Genomic DNA, 21,224 nt, shown 5'->3' with positions numbered 1-21,224 from the left:
ACAACACTTTATTTGATAGGGAAAAAACCCTAATCTTTGGACAAAATTGCAAATTCATTCCCAAATATTTTTTTTTTTTTACTTTCCAAAAGTGAAAATAAAACTATTTTTAAATTCTAACTAACATGCCAAGACGTATTGCAAATTCATTCCCAAATATTTTTTTTTTTTACTTTCCAAAAGTGAAAATAAAACTATTTTTAAATTCTAACTAACATGCCAAGACGTAGCCAAAATAAAATAGTGGCTATGTTGTAATAACAGCCGTGGTATAGGGAGATAATAGTTAAAATATTCTAACTGAAATAAAAATAGGATCCTGAAAGTCGGTTTGGCTTCAATGGCTAATAGAAGTCCTATTTTAAGTCCCCTCTGCCTCACTCGTTGTTAGCACTCTCCTCCCTTTAAGTGCTCAGAGATAAAACTGTGAATCGACAAGGATTTATTGAAAACCTTTGACCTTGGCACTGTTAGGCCCATGGTAGTTCCTAAAGAAATGTCACTCTGTGAAGAACTTACAAACCTCCCTGGTTTAACGCATGTATTGCATTGAGGGTGACGTCTTTTCTGGAAGCCACAGAACCCAGATCTAAAGCATATCTTTCTCCCTCTCCCCCCATTCCTTCGTTGACTTCATTCCTCCTTCAGGTACCCGTCACATTTTTTACATCTTCCAAAGCAAATTCCACAGTCTTTCTTCATTCACTCATTCGTGCTACTAACATTTATTGATTCACTAATATTTCTAATGACTCTATTAGGTATAAAAGCTGTAACAGCACCCGAAGCTGTGCTGCCCTATGTACTGGGCATGGTGCTTAGCGTAAAGCTATAGAGATGACACAGTCTGGCCTCAAAGGAGCTCATAGATCCTCTAGAGGGTGATGCACAAAAGACAGGTGATGTTAATACACTGTATCAGGACTTGGCAGGTGTACAGGAAAGGCACGCATGTACTGCAGTAGTTACACAGATAGATAACAAAGCAATACTCATCGTCAGGAAGACTCAAGTCCCTGAGATACAGCTTTGAATTACAAAAGAGAAACAAGCCCTTGGATCTTGTACAGCCTCCAGAACCTAACACATGAGCACTTTTTTTCAGATTTATACATCTTGATCTCACTTCAATAACTTTGTCTCCAGTGGAACTATGGGAACCTGGCTCCATGTGGGCAGAACAAGTTGAGAATGAGGGAGAATGTGTTTGGGGTTAATTCAGAACCTCGACCAACTTATTGCTGAATTCAGATCACTTCAGATCATGTGGATTTAATTTTCCAGACTAACTATCCATAATGATCAAATTATCCCCAAATTCACGAAACATTTCCATTTATTTGTAAGTTTACAGGGATAGAACAGCCCGAATACAACAGGAAAAAAAAAATAACAGAGCCTTTTCGCTGGATTATTCACTCAGTAATAACTATCAAGCACCTGCTTCATGAAGGATGTTTTAGTACATGTCTGTTTCTGTCTCCAGAAAAGCAGTGGCCAAGTTGCTGGATCTTTGCAGAAAGACAGGATGGTAGGATTAAACTAGTAAATTTTTAAACATTTATGTTTCTCAATTATGTTTACTATAAAATTAAAAAATTTTTAGAAAAAAATTCTCTACGATCCTATGGCAAGAAATACTCATTCAACGTCATTAAAGCGAGGCATCTTTCTTTCAGGTTGTATTTGTTTTTCGACAGCCTGTAATTGCTGTTTGAATTTGCTTCAATAAGTAAATATTTCACAAATATATATTCCAGCAATACCATGCTTCCAAAATATCATTGATTTTGCCAGTTTAGATCATTCCATAGAGAACACTTTAAAAATTGAAATCACATAATTATAGGCTACTCATCAAGAAAACAAAAACCAACAGAAAAGTGTAGAAAATACAAATGAATTTGAAACATATGAAAAGGTGCCCAACTCCTTTCATAATTAAATAAATGGAGATTTACATTTTAACTAGACGCCAGTTGTTCACCTACCATGTTGGCAAAGATACAATATAAAAGGGGGTAGGTATGGTGTGATGGTATCCATCTAAATGCACTCATCCTTTGGCCCAGAAATTTCGCTCAGATGACTTAATCCTATAGATAAACTCCTGTATATGAGTGTTGTGCACAAGGACACTCAGCAGGGGGCTGTTTGTCATAGCAGCAACCTTCAACACACTCCCCCTTCCCTCCAACCTCAGCACCCCTTCCTGATCAAGCCTCCACCATCTCTCACTTGGACCATAGAAGAGCACCCTACCCCATAGCCCCCCATTTCCCCCTTTTGCTCCCACAACATCCATAGAAGCCTGAGTGATATTTTTAAAACTTACATCGGATGATGTCCCCCTGCTGCTAAAACCCCTCCAGTGCCTTGCCATCATGCTAAGAATAAAACCCACATCACTTAGCCTGGCTTAGGAAGACTGTGGACCCCGCTTCTGCCTGCCTCCTGACTTCTCTCAGGCTTCCTTGGCCCTCACCCTTGGGGCTCTAAACACAGAGGCTTTCTTTGTGCACCTCAAGCACATCCAGCTCATTTGTGCTTCAGAGTCTCTGCCTGGAATCCTTCTGCTTTCTCACCCTTCAAAATGGCCCAATCTCACCCTTCAAAATTTACTTTCAGTGCCCTTCCCCAGAGAGGCCTTCCCCGACCACCCCAGCTAGAGCAGTAGCCAGGCACTCACCCTCTAACACATGGACGCATTTTTTCCCTCTTTACATAGTCCGTCATCACCTGGCTGTGCTCTTATGCATATCGTTGTGTATTTGTTTCTGTCCTTCTCTCCCCTGTAACGCAAGCTCTAGGAGATCCAGGACACTGTCGGCCTAGCTCCCTGTGCATTATCAGCAACCAGAAAAGTGTCTGCCCAGAATGCGTGTTCAGCAAATGTTTGTTGAATGAATTAGTAAATGGTCATCATTTACTAATGGCCCCAGAAGGCAATGGAATGTATTATGGGACACTCATCAAACGGAAAACTGTGTGGCTGTTGAAACAGAATGTGATGGTAGACAATCCAAGTGTTGTCTCTGACCAAGACCACACCATTGCTGGTCTCAGTCTCCCTCACAGACCTCATTTCAGATCCCTCTGTTCTTAGTCTTCTTGCCATTCTAGCTACATTCCACCCCTGTGCCCCAGGGCCTTTGCACTTGCTGCTCCTGCATCTACACCTGCATGGCTGCCTTGCTCACATCTGTCAATTCTCTGCTCAAAAGTCATCTACTCAGAAAGGCCTTCCCTGACCACTGTCAAAATTCCTCCCCCTGTCCCTTCTTATCCTGCTTCACTTTTCTCCATTGCACTTATCATCGACACAAAAGTACCTATTTATTTGTGTATATCTTTTACTGTGCTTCCCCTGACTAGAACATTCCTTGATGCCGTTCATCATAACTTCCCCAGCAGGTAGAACATTGCTTGACATAGGTAGCAGCTGAACAGATATTTGATTGGGGAGGAATGAATAAATGAATGTATTCTTGAGTACAAAAATAACAAGGTACTAAAAAGTGTGCCCATAGAACCTATGCCATTTGTATTAAGGAAAATGACGTAGATGTGGTCTCTCTGGAAGGAAAAATCCAAGAAGACGGTAACAGTGACAGAGTCTGCCGGGGGGAACTGAAAGGCTGAGGGCCAGGGATAGGGAGAAAGCCTATTGTTACCGCCTTTTATAAGATTGTGGTTTTACCACGGGCATTACTTTTTCAGAAAGATTAAGTATGTCATCTTTGACAGTTTTGCAAATTTATGTATTTGAAGCCAAAAGGAAATCAAGGTCTTCATAAATGTTACATGGAAATGATAAGCATTCAGTAACCATTTATTTAGCAAACCCATAAACTTGACATAGCTCTGTGCAATCTCTTATGTGGATGCTCATGCAAATTTGTGGTTGCAAAGGACACCTATACCTTCTTTTGAAAGAGGTATATATTCCTTAGATATAAAATATGGAAGGAAACAGCAGTGTGGGTGTCTCTAGCAGATTAAGGCCTTCATAAATACAGCAAGACCCCTGCACACCTGATATGGCAGGAAAGGGGCTTCTGTACCCAAGATACTTTGGATCCGCTTACAAGGTTGAAATATGCCCTTGTTGTTTGAAAAAATAAAAATAAAAACTCTCTGCCAAGAGACTCTACCCATCCTCCACTGGCTGATTTGGTCAGTGTTTTTCTGGCTCCATCAAATACATAATACTGTACTTTTAAGAAAATCCACTATCTAAGCAGGTGGATTTATAGAAAAAAAATTTTTTAAGGAGTGTCCACTTGCTTTAATTGAAGGATTCCTTTAAATGTGAAAATAGTAAACATCTAAAATATGATTCTATACAAAAAAATTATACAGAAATTTCAGGAGCACCATCATTGAACACACAGGTACTCAGTAATTACTTGCTGGTTGGATGCACATACCTATTGAAAATCAGTAGAGTGAAATGGATAAGAGCGTGGGGCGGGATCCTGCTGTCCCTGTGTTTGGAGTCTATCTCTGCCATTCATTAGCTGAGTATGACCTTCAACAAGTGCCTTAACCTCTTAAGGCCTCAGTATTTCTTACAGAAATAAAATGAAGGTCTCCTTTGTAATTGGTTGTATTAGATAAAAGCTATAGGTAAATAAAATATAGACATATTTTATCATGTATTATAATGTCATATATTTTTTCCCTCACACAATTTCTGCCTGAACAGAAGCAAGAACAAAACTTACATTTTCAACTATAATATAGGTAACTAGATACAAATATAATTACATATCTGTGTGTGTATATATATGTGTGTGTGTATATTTGTGTGTGTATATATATATATAGCATCTGCACAGCGCCTGGCACATTGTAAATGTTTGGCAAATGATGGTTACTATTATGAAAAATAACACAAAGTACTCTGAGGGTTTGACCCTTCATTTTTATCCACAAAGATCGATTCTGTGCATAATATGCCAGGATATTTTATTGCACTGGTACAGGGAGGGGTAAAAGAATTTGTGTCACTGAGCTTTTTAAGCCCTTAAAATTATGGGGAAACAACGAACATGTATGTAAGTGAATTGTGGCAGAGTTCAACATGTAGCAATTGCTAACGTCTATTAGTGTGTGATGACGAGTCATTCTGCAGAGTAAATACTGTGACTTAATATCCTCTCCAGGTTTATTGGATGGTATGGCCTGTGTCCTACTTTCTCAATTTAAAAATATGAAATGTAAATGTTTTATTGAACCCCCCAGACCAGAATAGAATAGCAGGTGTGTGGAGTGGGAAAGGCAAAAATGGTACAAATGGCTTCAGATTTAGAGACTAAATGAATGCGCTCCCTCGGATGACGGAAGGTTACTTCGTTTTCAGTTTTCTGGCTTTTTCCCCTCTTCCTTTCTAACACCGCTAGTTTGTTGCATAAAGTCGAGAATTCTCACAAAGGGCCTTATAAACACGTGTTGTTCGGTTTTAAATCTGATTTGAAAGTGCCTCTCTCCTACTCCCTCCGAGTAAAGTGACCTTTTTAAATGGAGGGAAGTGGGTTTAGATGACAGTCATGATAAATGCGGTCATGTTCACTCAATAAAATAAGGCCCAGTGCATTTGAGGATAAATCAGTGAAATGTACAGCCCCACCTGTCTGTCTCCATCATTCATTTCCACTGTCACTTTCACAGTGGCTGATGGATCACAGTTGCTGTAAAATTAGACAGCCTTTAATCTCATTTCATCCTGATTAGCTTCTCTTTACCCTTTCCCTCTAACTCACTGACTGACACGCTAAAAACTCACACCTCACAGCGGGCTGTATAGGAACACAGAGTACAGACTTCTCGGATGATACCTGCTTGTGAGGGCGAGGCTGGCGTCCAGCCCTGGATGGGAGCAGGCATGTCTTCCTTGTTATTTAAAAGACATAAGTGCGGTACCCAGTGCCATTTTAGACAGATGTTTTCTCTTGCTCACTGCCCCCTTTATTTTGCTTTCCTTCAGGTTTAATCAGAAGTCAAAGAAATGAGGTCTTCGGCAAAACTCAAGCACTGATTTCATATAGATTTTTCCCTAATAAATTTGGGGCATTTTACATGCAGAATAAATCTAAGAGTTATTTGCGTGTATTTATAGCCTCTCAATTCATGGTAATAATTCAGAAAAGACAATAATTCAGGAATGAAATTGCTGAAATAGCCAAGAAATATAGCGTATAAGGTTTTAAAACAAGAGAAAAAAATTGGTAGATAAATAAGAATATCTTCAAGTAGCCTTTATATCAGCATTTCAAAGACCCTCTCTTATTTTGAAGGTTTCAATCGTCAGTTTAGCGCAACAGTTTCCTCTGTTTGCATAAAGCATAACAATAGAAGTAATCAAATGAGAAAGAGACTTAAGAAGAAATTATGTACTATTTCCTTCACTTAATTTCCACCCGAATGGGAGCAAGTAAATGGCAAGAACAACAGAGTCTGTGCTTTATTACAAAGCTGGACTTCCAGTTAAAAAGAACATAACAGTTTTTTTTTCTTATTTATAAAATGGGGGCATTAAACTAACCAAAAATTTAAAATAAATATTGGAAGAGTGGTTGTCATGAAGTATGTTGGTTGTGGTCAGTGGCCTCTTCATATATTCATGTCTCACGTGAAGAGATGGTTACAGATGACAATCATCGCTGTACGTTTGCACAGGTGCCATTATGATAAACCAGGGTAGAGCCAGGCTGTTCGTGATGTACATGATATATGTAGTATATGAGTAGCAGAGTTTTGTGTTCAGTAGTTTGGAACCAGCAGCAAAATCCAAACAATGGTGAGTTAATTTAAGAAAAGAAAAAAAGATGTTCAAAACATATTCCGTCATCCAATGGTAGCTGCTCCACGAACTCAACATACTCTGCCCCAGTGGGCTCTGAGAAGTGAAGTCTGCAGGAGCTGTATGTTTAAAAGCATTTTCCAAGGAGATAACTGAGGGTCGAGAGGCAGAAGGCCATTCCTGAGATGACTCCCTTAATCAAATCGATCTAATTTGTGGACCACACAAATCCACAGCACACCCAATTTCTACATCATCCCAGAAATCAAGGGTTTCCATACCAAAGCCATCTCCCTTGTGAATATAAATTCAAAATCAATGAAAATTCATGGAAAAAGTGAATACATAATAAAATAATTAAAACTCCTAAAATCCTTAAACAAGAGGCTTTAAATTATCTGATTTGTTCTTTCAGAGGCTGTGTTAAAGGTTTCAAAGCTATGCCTGTTTCTTCTTCTTTTTATTTACATATCTTAGCCAGCAAAAGTGCATTCTGAGAAAACTAAAAAGGTAATAAAAACAAAATGAAATGAGAGATATATATCATCCAAAATAAATTGGGTATGAGAGAGGCTCTCTCTCTCTCCCTCACCACTGGCACAAGAGTACAAAGTAAGAGCTGGCCCTGACTCATATTGATTTCCCAGTGCACTGGTTTCTTAAGTGCTCTGTTGATCCGTGTCAAGCAATAAGTTCCCTGCCTGAACATGCACATCACCTCTCCATTTGTCCTCACCTAGATTTAAGGTGCCCATATGATGAGCGGAACAAGGACATCATTTTTCCTACTGGGTGTCACTGGGCCCACAGCACTGCATGTGATAGGATAACCAACGCCGTGTACGTTTACATTTACCATATGATACTGTAACAGCAGAGACGATCGCTGCTTTGCACGTGGGGTGGCAGGGGCGTCCTGTTCCGGTCGTGTGTGTCTTCCAAAAGACAGTGTAAATGAGAACAAATACAGAGAAACCGGGCTCTGGTGGGTTTCGGAATCATACCCCCTCCTTGCAGCCACCACCTTGGGGCAGAGGAGGGCGAGACGAGGGGAACGGATATTTGTGATGTCCCTGGCAGTTTTTATCTTTGTTCCAGAAGAGCTCTTAAGCAGATAGATAGAAAATGTGTGATTGTGCTGCTAATGACATTGTACAGGAAATTAAGCGTATACATTTGGAGAAGGCATTAAATCAGCAGGACCTTAATTTAAAAACTTAAAACTGTATGGAAATTCAGCTTGCTCATTGCTGTGGAATAGAAAGCAGCCAAGCACCCTGAGTCTGTTTGTGGAAAGACTGCCAGCCAGCCGAGTTTGGGCAAAGCATCCTCATGGCTCCAAGTGTATGCCTGCTTATTTCTTCCAAGAAGTAAGCCCCTGTCCTGACCCTTTGGGAGTGTCAGTCATGGTTTTAGACTGCGATCCCCATCATCGGGCAGGTGAAGAGGACTTACGAATCGAAAGCAGCCCGACAGGTTGTTCTTGACTAATCTGCGGAATAACATTATGTAAAATTAATCAGAAGGGGTTGGGTTTGCAGTTGCTGGGAAGACACGGTTGAGCCCCTGTGGATGGTCGGTGCCCCGCTCCACCGTCTACATGCCCTTCTTCCTTCTGACTTCGTCTCACATTTTATGCACTTTGGTGAAAGCACGTCATTAGTGAGCCAAGGCAGCAAGTCCTAGGATGGAAAATTTATATGTCTTTTTGTTTTCTTTCTCAATTTCAGTTATGCCATACAACAGTGCCCACCACTGCGTTGTGGAGGTGGAAAACTTCCTGTTTGTGCTGGGCGGAGAGGACCAATGGAACCCGAATGGTAACTATTGAACTACTTAATAGCAGGTGCTCAACAAGCCCGTGTGTGACGAACGGCCATGGTGGCAGCCCATTTTGTAACGACCATGGAAAACGTATTTCTGAGCAGCAGGGACGAGTGAAGCAGTCGGGAAGTGGGCTGACAACTGGAGGGAGGGTCAGCCGTTGAGCTGGCAGCGGGCGTCCGCAGCAGTGCGTTCACTCGCGGACTGTCTGGGGATTTGGCTTCGCCATGGCGCCCAGCCCCTCTCCTCATCCATCCCCTGAGGAAAGCCACTGGCAGAAGCCCAGACTCCCTAGAGGCAGGTAGCAAGCGGCAGCTATTATGAATTCTCGCCACCTTCCCCACCCCTGTTCTCCCACGTTATCAATATAACAACACGCAGCTTCGGTAAATGAGCGTCATCTGCCGGCGTGCGGTACGTAACCTCAGCTGCAGTTCCTTTGCAGCATCTCTTACTTGAAACCCACTCCGGCTGCTGCGTCTTTTGCAAGGGCTTCATCCACTGATGACCCACCATCCTCCCTGTTGGGGCGACTACTTCGAAAATGCATCAGGGAGAGAAATGAAACATTTTAATATACTTCCCAAGCCAAACGCAGGGAGAACGCTGCGCCTTGCAGAACACAGCAAAACTATCTAGATATTTTTGGAAATCTTGCACGTGAAGGAGGAGTTGCAGTTGTAGCCTTCTGTGTAACAGAGATAATTATGACTGAGAAACCATAAAACAGCTTGCAGGTACACATTTTTACTTTAAAACCCCAGAACATCCAGCTGAAATTACATATACTGTGTATATTTTATTGGGAATGTTCCCTTTCAGCATCTGCACCAAGGCAAATTATAGAAAATTGTTACATCTGTTCATTCTAGACAGTCTTAAAGGAAAACAGGGCACTCTCCAAGAACAGTTCTTTAAAGAGAAGGGGACATTTTTTTCTCAAGATCAGCTTTGTGTGTCCATATCTTTCAGTGTCAGAAAGAAGACATTTCCTGGGCTTTGGGAGAAACAGATTTGAATTAGGAACAGAAATGATATTTAGTATCTCTCCTCTAACTTATCTTTGCAATGATGGACTTGATATGTTATTTAAAAAAAAAAAAACAAACCCTGGCAGATATACAATCCACTGTAAACTTTCCATTTACTGTTTAACTTCTTCTTCCTTGGAAGTGATCTGAACTGAATGGAGCATTTGTAAGGAGACACTCAGTGAATAGCCAGCAGGTTTATCTAAGAAAGAATCTGTGGAATTTTTTTTTTTTTTTTTGAAAGCCAAATTAAAACCTAACACATGACAAGGAAGCCTGGAAAGTCCTGTTTATAATGACGGTGCTCTCTCAGCCCACCTCCCTTTCTAGGTAAAAGACCAGTCTTGGGGTGACAACTCAATTTTCACAGAGCACTATGAACCTCCCAGTCCTATGAGACAGACCTTAGACAGCAACACAGAAAATCCGCTCCCTCCAGCAGGGTTCATGGCCCTCCAATGCAACTGCATTCCTCTTAACAATGTTCATCTTCAGATACATTTGGGAATTAACCTTGGAATCTATTAAGAGTGACTTTTTTTTTTCCTGCAGGGAAATGACTGTAAATTCTACAAAAATATTCTTACAAACATTCTTACGTGACCTTCCTTGAGCTGGAGCCTCTCTGTGGAATCCCAGTCTTTTGGGTCATATTCACTTCTGGCACTTTTAACTCTTTCTGTACATCTCCAGATAAAACTTGATTTACCACCCAGCAGACCATCCAAACCATCCCACGTGGACCTTGGAACTCATAATCTCACATCAACAAGATCTCTGTAATCCTTAAACTCTCCCCTTAATGGTCCCCTCAGACTTCTTCTCTAATCAAAACCTGGCTGTTCTCTGACAGCACTGTTTTCCCATCACCCTCTTCGATGGGGACTGTGTTCTGTTCCCCGCCCCCGCCCTCAGACCTCATGTTATTAGAGGCATGTAGCTTTTCTACTTCTTTATCATTGCCACTCCCGCATCCTTAAAACCCACCACCTTAGAGGATGTCTTCAGATTTTACCACCTGCTGTCCCTTTATGTGGCGGCTAACCGCGGTTATCCTGTCTCCTTCACTCTGCCCTCCTCCTTCCCGTGTGCACCTCCCCTCGTTCTCACTTCCCTCCTTACGGAGGTTATGAGGTTACGTTCACCTGCTCCCCCCATAGTCACATTAGTGCACCCGCCTGGGCACCCGTGTCCCTCTCTCCTATTATCCTTGCCTGCTAAAGCCCCAGTTCTGATTAAACCCAACTCTCTTGCATCTTTCTCCTCCCCCTCAGCAACTAAATGTGGACCTAGAAAACCACACAGCCACACTGGCTACTACTGACCCATGCTGGCTACGGACCAGCCAACCCCACTGAGTTTCCCTGGTCAGCGCTTTCTTCCACCCTCCGAGTTAACTATTTCACACCTGCTCTCTCCTCAAATACCTCTTTCCCCAAGACCTCCCTCCTCCCTCTCAGCTGAGGGCCGTCCTTCTTAGTTTAATGAGAACAGAAGCATCCGAATAGAAACTTGGCAGGGAGGGGTATAGCTCAAGTGGTAGAGCGTGCACTTGGCATACATAAGGTCCTGGGTTCAATCCCCAGTACCTCCTCTAAAAATGAAATAATAAGTGAACCAAATTACCCCTGTAAAAAAAATTAATTAAACAAAAAAGAGAAGAGGGGGGAAAAAAAACCTTTATCTTGCTGCTACCAAATCCGTTGCTACCCAGACATTTTAGGTCAAACATATGCCTCTTATTAATGTTTCTGCTCCAACCTAAAGCCTAGTCCTCAGTCCCTTTTGCCTGCTCAAGGACTTTGGAGTACTTCTGAATTTAAAAACACAACCAACAACCAAATAAAACTTCCTCTGGATGCTGCATCTTCTGGCTATAATCTTTTCATGTCAAAAGTCCTAAGAAGCACTGCCTACCCTCTTGCCTCTGCTTTCTTCCACCTTAGTCTCTCCTGAGGTGTCCCCACGCAGGCTTTCATCCCTCCTGTCCACAGGAACAGTGCTTGTCACGGTCACCACCAACCCCCATGCTTCCTGATAGTATAGTCAGTTCTCCGTTGCTCAGTCCTCTTCTTGAAACCCCATTGGAAGTGGCTTCCGAAATACCGGACTTTTCCCCCCACCCCTGGGAATTCCTTTCTTTCGCTGGTTTTTCTTCTTCTCCCCGTTGGGGCTCATTCCCAGGACTCATTCTCTTCCCTTTCCATACCGTCTCCCGAGAGGGTTTCATCCCGTTCTGATTTTAAACAGTATCTTTGGACGGGTGACTCCAGAATTTGCACCTGCAGCCTCAATTAGCCAGTGGCCTACCAGCCACCCACACTTTGAGATCCTACAGACCTCTGGAGGTTAAGTCCAAAACAGAACTCGTGGCTTCTCTCCTTAACCCCCAACCACTTCCTTCCCCAACTCAGCAAATTGTAGGACATTCCTTCTAGTTGCAATGGCTGAAAACCTGGCAGTCCTTTTTAATTACTCACTTTTTCTTATACCAATGCTCAATCTATCACAAGAGTTTATTGGCCGTGGCCATACAGTACATCCCAAACTTGAGGGTATCTTGCCTCCACCGTCATTCGAGCCACCCCCAGTTCTTGCCAGGACGATTATGCGGGCCGCCTCACTCCCAGGGCAGCCCTTCCACGGTCTGTTCCTTACACAGCAGCCAGAGTGATCTTGATAAGAGAGAAATTAGACCGTGTTTCTCATTTGCCCAAAACCTTCCAGGGACTTCCTAATGTTCTTAGAACAAAAGACAGAATTTGACACCAGTCCACAAGGCACACTGTGTCTGGACCTTGACATACTTCTGACTTCTGTCCAAGTCACCCCAGCGTTCTTGCTGGTTTTAAACGCCTGGCTAGCCCAGAGACTTTGTCCTCCCCTTCCCCACTGCCTGAGAGGCTCCTTCCACAGATACCTTCATGGCTTGCAGGAGACATCTATGAGCAGGTGACCGTCCTACTGAAACTGGCTTCCCCAATCAATCCCTGCTTCATTTTTCTTTCTAGAATTCCTCTTCACTCGATAATATGCGTATATTTATTTCTTTACAAGTATGTTTATTTACTTATGTATTAGAAGGATGTGGACTTTTTCTTTCTTGTTTACCAGTATCTTTCCAGAACCTAGAATACACAAGGCACATATTGAGTGCACAATATATATTGTGCAGTTAATAACTGTGTTGTGTATACATGCTGTGTGAGTGTGTGCATACACACGCACACATACGCCTATCTGTTTATTCCTGTGCTGAAGTTTGGTACCTATATTTCAGTGGTTAGTTACACATGTATTAACAATTACACAAAAAAAGACTTTAAGACCTCAGGTGCGTTAGATGACCGCCATCTCAAAGTGCCACACAGAAAATGAAATCTCCTCTTTTGCTTCTATTTCTTGTTTTGGTGTCAATCTGTATGTAAAATAAGATTCATTTTAATACCTTAGAGGCATTATTGTGCTTCTTCGGCTCAACAGAGAAGATAAGCTGGTTAACCAGCTCTGAGGACTCACGTTTCCCATTTCAGCAAGGGAACGTATGCTACAGCATAGCAGCCATGCTTCCCCCAAATGCACGGACAGACTGACATGACGGACATGGACTACAGCTGACTTCCTAGTGCAAACTCTTACTGCAGTGATGGCTGTGATTTCCATGGAGACAGAGTGGACTCTACCACGGTTAGAATTCTTGGATCATTAAAAAAAAAAAAGGTTCTAACCGAGATATCACACAAGGTAGTCCCTGGAACTGATTATTTATAGACAATAACTTCACGTTTTTAAAACACAAAAACACCAAAATCTAGAAATCTTACCCTAACTTTGAGATAAAACTGGTTTGAGAAACATACTTGCTTTTTTTTTATTATGGTTGATTTATTTTTATTCCAACTCACCCTGCCAAAAAAAACTGAAGGAATAAAGAAGAAAAAAGGAAAGCCATCTGAGGTGGCACATAGAGTTTTCTACTGACATCACTTCTCATACCATGACAGTCCCTCTATTTAATTCATCTGCTTAAACCTGAGAACAGTATTTTATTTTATAAAATACTATTAAATGTGTCAAACAACAAAGGAATCTAAGTTTTCAGTATCTCAAATATACTTTTACAGGAAAACACAGTACAAATTTTGTCAGCCGATACGATCCCCGATTTAATAGCTGGATACAACTTCCACCCATGCAAGAAAGGTAAGTGTTTATTTCTTGTGTCTGAAACATTTGTGGCTGCTTTACAAGAAGCAAGGATACCGAATGGTTTTCCACGATGAGGTACGCTAAACGGAGCCAATGAAAGATATATGAGGCAAAATACAAAACTTCACCTGGCCAACTTAGACTAACTGCCTTATTAACTCGATGGAGAAAAATAATTAAATAAGTCAATTATTTCTCCCAATGTAGGAAGAAAAAGATGTGTGACTTGTCTTCCTTTTTTTTTTAAGTAGTTAAAGCTCATTTTTTTTTATTGAAGTATAGTTGCTATACAATATCATATAAATTCCAGGTGTACAATATAGTGATTCACAATTTTTAAAGGTTATACTCCATTTGTAGTTCTTATAAAATATTGGCTACATTCCCCATGTGGTACAATATATCCTTGTAGCTTATTTTATACCTAACAGTTTGTATCTCTTACTCCCCTACCCCTATGCTGCCCCTCCCTCCTTCCCTCTCCCCGCTGGTAACCACTAGTCTGTTCTCTATATCTGCAGTCTGCTTTTTTGTTATGCTCACTAGTTTGTTGTATTTTTTGAATTCTTCATATAAGTGATATCATACAGCATTTGACTTTTTTCTGTCTGACTTACCTCACTTAGCATAATGCCCTCCATGACTTGTCTTCCTTTTCCACATTGTATTGGGGCTCTTTTGACAAGCAGAACTACAATCTCACAGGGCACCCCGCTCTTCTTGGTTATAAGAGATTTAAATCTTATCATTGAGATATAAATCACCATTCTCACAATGATACACATTTTGATGCAGAAATTTCAATATGAAATTTTTCAAGTCTCACTATCTCATACACTTTACATTTGCCTCCTCAAATAGCTTCCTATCATATATTCAAGAACAGCTGATTGGTTAGCTTTGAAACAGAAGTTTTGTAGGGTGACCTCTCAGCTTTATGGTACACAGTGTTTATCACACCCAGTTCTCCTAGCACCAAAGAACAAGATGGAGCTACATTTATCCGTATTCAGTTCTCCTGACTGTTACTTAGGCAGAAGGCCATGTCTTAATATGTGTACGCAAATTCACATACTAAATCTTGAACACTTGGTTCTTCTCAAATAGTATCTCGACATCCTCTTGAGCAAATTCTCCAATAGGAACAATAAGCTACAACTTACTTCCTCTTCTTGACTGAATTAAGTAATACTTTCCCTTCTTATTTCCTTCAGGACCCTTCACCTTACCATCTCCTTTTTTCCCCTAAACACTCAGTCAAATTACACTGAGATCAAATGAGATCCTTAATTATACATTCCAAGTTAAAAGGAAATTTTCAGGTCATACCATTCACTCAGAAAGGTACATGACTGCAGAAAGAGCATATGACTCTCTGCTATACAGAAACTTAATATCTAAGTTTCCGTTCCATCTAAGTGTTTTAAAACTCTCTTTCAGGAGGCTAAAAGCTATACACCGAAAATGGTGAGGCACAGTATGTTCTAAGGGCCACAGACACTGTTAGGAATGTCTAGTTCAAAGGTACCTCAGTTGCCATCATGACCAGCCTCTCAGTCCTCCTACTGCGTACGCAGGTTATACATAAAAGCCTCCTGATGTCTCTCTCTAGTGTCCCTTGTTTCTCTCCATTTGGGGTTATTTTTCTGGTAACATCACTTTACCCTTTAACCAGAACCCTTCCAAAAAGTTTTATTTAAAAAAAAATTTTTTTTTAATACTCATCAATAACATGTTTGAAATGTCAGCATCTCATCACCACAGTCCCCCTTGCTGGGGGCTGTTCACCACGATAATTAACCTTCACGCCTTGGGTTTGAGAGGCATAACTCACGTCGCGGTCAATTATCTCACTGTAGAGCCCCTAAGGATGAGAAGTATTGCTGCAAAACCTAATTAGTAATTTTTTAAAAATGTGTATTGTTTACTTGATATTCTATAATGACTTCCTCTGAGGCACTGTGGCCTATCATGGCAGGGTCCTACTTAGACAATTTTTAGCAGCTCATTGACCTGATAAAAAGACCTGCCATGGTCTGTCGGCGCCCGGCAGCCACCGTTGACAGGATGGACTGTTTAACGTTTCTTTCTAAGTCATTATGGTATATCATGTCAGGTCCCTGGTAAAAGAAGTTTTTTTTTTCAGATTTAGAACAATCAACTCGATAGACCAAATAAAGAGCTCCTTCCAGAGCTGAATGGGAAAAGGCAGATCTCACAAATGCCCAGTCAATCTTCTGGCTCCATATCTCCTACGGGTTGGTTGATCCAGGCAACAATCTATAACTTAAAATGAAATTTTTCCATCATTGTCAAGCTTCCATTCAACATAGCAAGTACGAGTAGTTACCAGCATGGCTTAATTGCTGATTAAACAAAGAAGGGAAAAATACCTAAAATATATGAGACACTCTTCAGATCAGAAAAGAAGTTTCTTGAGACATTTAATTGAGTTAATTTTGCACTGAACAGATCATGAATTAAACTCATCAGAAGTTTCCCACCTCCCTCCTTCCATTAGCTGCTACCCAACTCCTGAGAGGTTGTTGTTAGGCTGAGAAGTTATCGAACCAATTGAGAATGCCACCGCTGGAGCCACCCACTCTTACAAGAGCTGGCAGGGGAAATTCCTAAAATATTTTCCCTAACTGGAGCTTCCAGAGGAGCACAGCGTAAGTGCAGGACACCCCCCAGTTCAGCAGGAAAATGGGCGCAAGACCTCGAGGCTTACTCAACAGTAGGTCAGCTCATGAGTTGAATGCCTGCTACCTGTGAGTTCACTGATAGGCGTGATTAGACAGAAGAACTATTATAAATGTAAAGCTGATGAGTTGCTTCGGTCTCAGATTTAGCATTTGATTCTCCAGTAAGAGGAGGACAAAAAAGAACACTTAGCTCAATAAAAATGCTTTGGTGACTTTAATTTTCTTTTTCAATAAAAGTAGGCACTTTAGGTATCATTCTTAGAGATCTTACCCCCTAGCTAGTCTAGGAAACCAAAAAGAAAAGAAAGGAAGGAAAAGAAAAAGCCATTTGGAGAGCACCAATGACAAAGCTTATGTTTCCCAGAGTAAGTGAAAAGCTAAAAGCAAATACATCAAAAATGTTTCCAAATTTAAATAGTTGTTTCTAGCAGCCTTAAAAGAAGTGATGGGAGACAATATTCTATTTGAAAAATCTGTTGTTTTTAACATGATGGTGAAAGTCAAAAATTCAAGCTGAGATAGGGTTCTAATAATTCAATCTCACCCTTTAGGATATAAACTAACCATCCTAAGGGTCAGAAAGGACTTGTAAAGACCTGTGCAATCCTCAGGTTCAAAGTACGTTTGTAGAAGTCACTGGTGGTCTTTTTAAACTTATCTCAGTACGTTGCATATCGTCTCTGGCGTTGGGGCAGGAGGTGCAGGATGGAGCAGGGAGAGAGGAACAATTTGAGATACAAATAGTGTAATTCCATTAAAAAATCTTCAGCAATCTTGAACTTACTTATCCCCTCAAATAAAATAGCCTACTCAGGTGTGCTCTTCACGTGAGGAGGAGGGGCAGGGAGCATTCCCAGGAGCACCTGGTATGAACAGTAAAATTTTAGCCCCAGGCAAATGTTCACAGTTGCTGACAGATCATTAACTATCCAGTGTTTCTAGAATGCATTTCATGAATTCTCACTTTGAGCGTACAAGGGAGTAAGTCAGAGACTCAGAACCTTCTATTAGAATTGCTACATATAAATGCACTTTTAGTCAGGAAGTGAGACCTACTGATTTTTTTTTTTCTTCCCATTCAGAACCTAACAGTGACACTGTGTGGATAAAGCTAGGAGTACACATAGAGCATCAAATTAGGAACGCCTGGGCTAAAAAGAGTTCTCTGACAGACTCACTTGGGTTAAGAGAGGAAGGAATGTACCAGATCAGAAAGAGTGAGAAAATTGAACTTTAGACAAATGAAAAGCTTTCACACTGGCAGAAGGAGATCTTTCTCTTATTCTTCACTGTCTAGATTTAATTAAATAGAGGGTTTTCATACCTGTCATGACTATCAGTTTTCTCTTATAGACCAGAATATAGTCTGCAGAAGAATCTGCCACCTTACAACCTATGCAGTCCAAATTATGGGGCTGGCCCACTGAAGATGGCCTATTAGTAAAATTAGTAAGTTAATTATTTCAGAGTCTCCAAGACCCGTCCTAAAATCATATGGAAGAGGGATACTGACCTACCCTTGTTCCAGCGGTGCAAAAATAAACCTGTGTTACTTTAGTACAGGTTTTTGTTGACGTGTACTGACACATGTCAGTTTCTCATTTAAGAACTCTTCCTATCTGAAGTCAAAGACAGTCTTCTCTCTTTGCTTCTAAATGGGTCACAGTTTTGCTTTTTCACCTTTAAATATTTAATCCGCACAGAGGATTTCCTTTTGTACGTGATATGAGGAGCTAATTTTGTCTTGGTTCCACCTGTAACTAGCATTTCAGTCCCATTTGTTGAGTGGTTCATCCTTTTCTGCTGATCTGTAACGCCACGTCTGTCAGATTTCAGATCCACACGTTTTCAAGGGTTGTTTCCAGGTCATCCAGCCTAAAAACTATGCCAACACCAACATCCCTTTTCAGTGAAATATTTGAACTTGGGAAGGTAAACGCAGTAGTTACATAACCTTGACCTATCATATTCAATAAGCGAGCAGTTGAAACCTGGTTAGAGAAATGAGAGGAACCAGTGGTCTGTCTGTGTGCACTTAATTTTGCAACTGTTTTTAAACTGAATTTTATATTTAGATGAGATTTTACTTCTCTATATCAGGAAATTCCAGATGTTTTAGGTTAGCAATTTCTTGGATAATCTGATTAAAAGCTTCCCCCCAAAATCTTTCTCCAAACATATTCTTCCATAAATATTTGCAACATATATATACACAACGTTTTATTAAATTTTTTTTTTTTTACAATTTCAGAGCTTCATGGACCCCTCAGAAGACATGGGCCTGGGTTAACAACAACCCTTATTTGATGAAATCTGTCTCACCTGCTCTTCATTCTTCTTCCAACCTTTATCCATCTCCCTTTTCCCCTTATTGCGCTCTTCAACATCTTTCTTTTTTTTTTTTTTAACATTTTTTATTGATTTATAATCATTTTACAATGTTGTTTCAAATTCCAGTGTTCAGCACAATTTTTCAGTTATTCATGGACATATACACACTCATTGTCACATTTTTTTCTCTTCAACATCTTTCTAAATTTCCCACAGCACATATTTCTTTCAAAAGCATTAGAAAACATAGAAAAAGCAAACACAGCCAAAATATTCTCCAGAATGATCAACGATGCTATCACGTACGTCCAGGACTGTCCAAAAACACTGAACTTTACGATCCAGCCATCCCACTTTTGCACGAACAGTGTATCCGAAGGAAGCAGAGTCAGAATCTTGAAGAGACATCTGCACTCCCATGTCCACTGCTGCATTATTCACAAGAGCTGAAGTACCGAAACGACCTAAGTGTCTGTTGACAGATAAATAGATAAAGATAATAGTGTACATACAATGGACTATTTTTCCGCCGTAGAAAAGAAGGAGGTCCCGCCATTTGCCTGGCAAACGTGCATGACACTGAAAGTGATTATGCTAAATAAAATAAGCCAGACTGAGAAAGACACATACTGTAAGGCATCATTTTATATGTGGAGTCAATCGTATTTTAAAAGTCAAACTTAAAGAAACAGAGATTAGAATGGTGGTTGCCAAGGGACAGTGGTGGCGGAAATGGAGAGAGGTCAGTCACAGTGTTCAAACTTTCAGTTATAACTAAGTTCTGAGGATCTAACGTACAGCATGGTAACTATAGTTAATAATACCGTACTGTTTCCTTGAAATTTGCTAAGAGGGTAGCTCTTACGTGTTCTCACCAGGAAAAAAAAAAAAAAAGGTTGCTATGTGAGGTGATGAGTGTGTTAATTAACTTGATTGTGTGAATCACTTCACAACGTACACACATATCAAATTGTCACATGGCACCCTTTAAGTATATTACAATTTTATTGGTCAATTATACTTCAGTAAAACTAGAAAAAAAGATAAAACTGAATACATCACCATCTATAACATATACTATACCTATATGGTAGTAAATTGTATAAACAAACATTAAAGAATTTAGTTGTCACTTAAAATACTATTAGGAAAAGTTTATATGCAAACATCTTGATGGCTGATTTTAGAAAACTTTTTATCCAGATAATATTAATTGGCAGTTCCTGCGCACAAAAAAAGTTGGACGCTGTGACAAGCACTTTACATGTGTATTCACAACTAACCCCGTGAGGAAGCTACCGTCGTCACCCCCATTGAGCAACCTGAGGCTGAGATGGGTTAATTAACGTGTCAAAGACCACACACCTGGTAAATCATACAGCCAGGCAACCTGATTCCAGAGACCAAGCTGTTCATCAAGATGCTGTGTACTGCTTCCCAGAGGTCTTGACACTTTGTCAACACAACTTGGAAAATCTGCAAACAAAACAGGTTGATCTGATGCAAAACTTCTAGGACTCTCCGTTTTATTATTGACCTTGCCTGGAAGTCTTTGTATCAGTTTTTATGAAGACCAATAATTTATCAAACATTAGTTATGCTCTCTTAGGGGCCTGGCAATTCACAATTATACTTTTTCAGCATTGGACCACGTTATCCTTATGAAATCTATTATTCCAGTAGCTTCAATGAGAAAAAAGAAGCAAAAGGTCAGGAATTTGCTTAAGATTTCAACCTAGTCATCCTAACTCCAAATTTTTTAGTTCTCTTCCAACCTCTTTTCTCCCTCAGCTCTCATAAGTTACCAGATCTTACATCTTCCTTTAAAATATCTTGCTTCACCCCTTTTCATGTCTTCTACTAAAACTGTAATTCAGGTCCTCAGTATCTCACTCCTAGATTTTATCCTACCTCCAAGTTGGCCTCCCTGTCTCCAGTCCTTTCAACACAGCTTGCATGTCTTTTCCTTTGATGGCACAGCATGCTAATTTAATAAACAGTCTCTCTTGAAAAGAGACTTAAAAATATCCTATAGCTTTTTAAGACTCTACACCAAAATGTATGTAGGTGAAATTCCTAAAAATGGTTATATAGGAGCAAGCTTTGAACACTATATTCAGTCAAAAAGTTTCTCTATTTGCAGTAGTACTGGGGGGGATAAAAGAAAAAAAATCATAATTGAAGAAAAATTTTGATGATGTAGTTCTCTTATAAATTGGGAACAATGACCCTTGAAGGACCATAAAGAAAGTGAATGTCAAGATAATTTATTATTGTTACGTTATCTACCTCATTTTTCACTTTGTCTTACTGAGCTGT

General features: G+C 40.3%; 1 protein-coding gene and 1 long non-coding RNA gene across 4 annotated transcripts in view; one reads left to right on the top strand and one right to left on the bottom strand.

The window, feature by feature from the left end:
- KLHL14 (kelch like family member 14) overlaps window positions 1-21,224 on the top strand; it is a 180,616-nt gene that overhangs the window by 151,251 nt on the left and 8,141 nt on the right. For both annotated transcript variants that reach the window (XM_045510487.2, XM_010946837.3), the window contains exons 4-5: window positions 8,536-8,625; window positions 13,785-13,863. In XM_045510487.2, the coding sequence (XP_045366443.2) occupies window positions 8,536-8,625; window positions 13,785-13,863 (169 nt within the window). The remainder of the gene's footprint in view (window positions 1-8,535; window positions 8,626-13,784; window positions 13,864-21,224) is intronic.
- The window catches only part of LOC141574908 (uncharacterized), a 139,617-nt gene continuing 132,265 nt past the window's right edge, over window positions 13,873-21,224 (bottom strand). The window contains exons 3-4 of one of the 2 annotated variants that reach the window (XR_012502040.1): window positions 20,271-20,381; window positions 13,873-19,377 (exon numbers count right to left, since the gene is read on the bottom strand). This is a non-coding gene — a long non-coding RNA (uncharacterized LOC141574908). Of the gene's footprint in view, window positions 20,382-21,224 lie in introns of both variants that reach the window. The other variant, XR_012502039.1, reaches the window with a different exon arrangement.

The sequence above is a fragment of the Camelus bactrianus genome, chromosome 24 (assembly GCF_048773025.1).
Source record: "Camelus bactrianus isolate YW-2024 breed Bactrian camel chromosome 24, ASM4877302v1, whole genome shotgun sequence".
Taxonomy (NCBI): domain Eukaryota; kingdom Metazoa; phylum Chordata; class Mammalia; order Artiodactyla; family Camelidae; genus Camelus; species Camelus bactrianus.
This window is presented reverse-complemented; position numbering and strand designations above follow the sequence as displayed.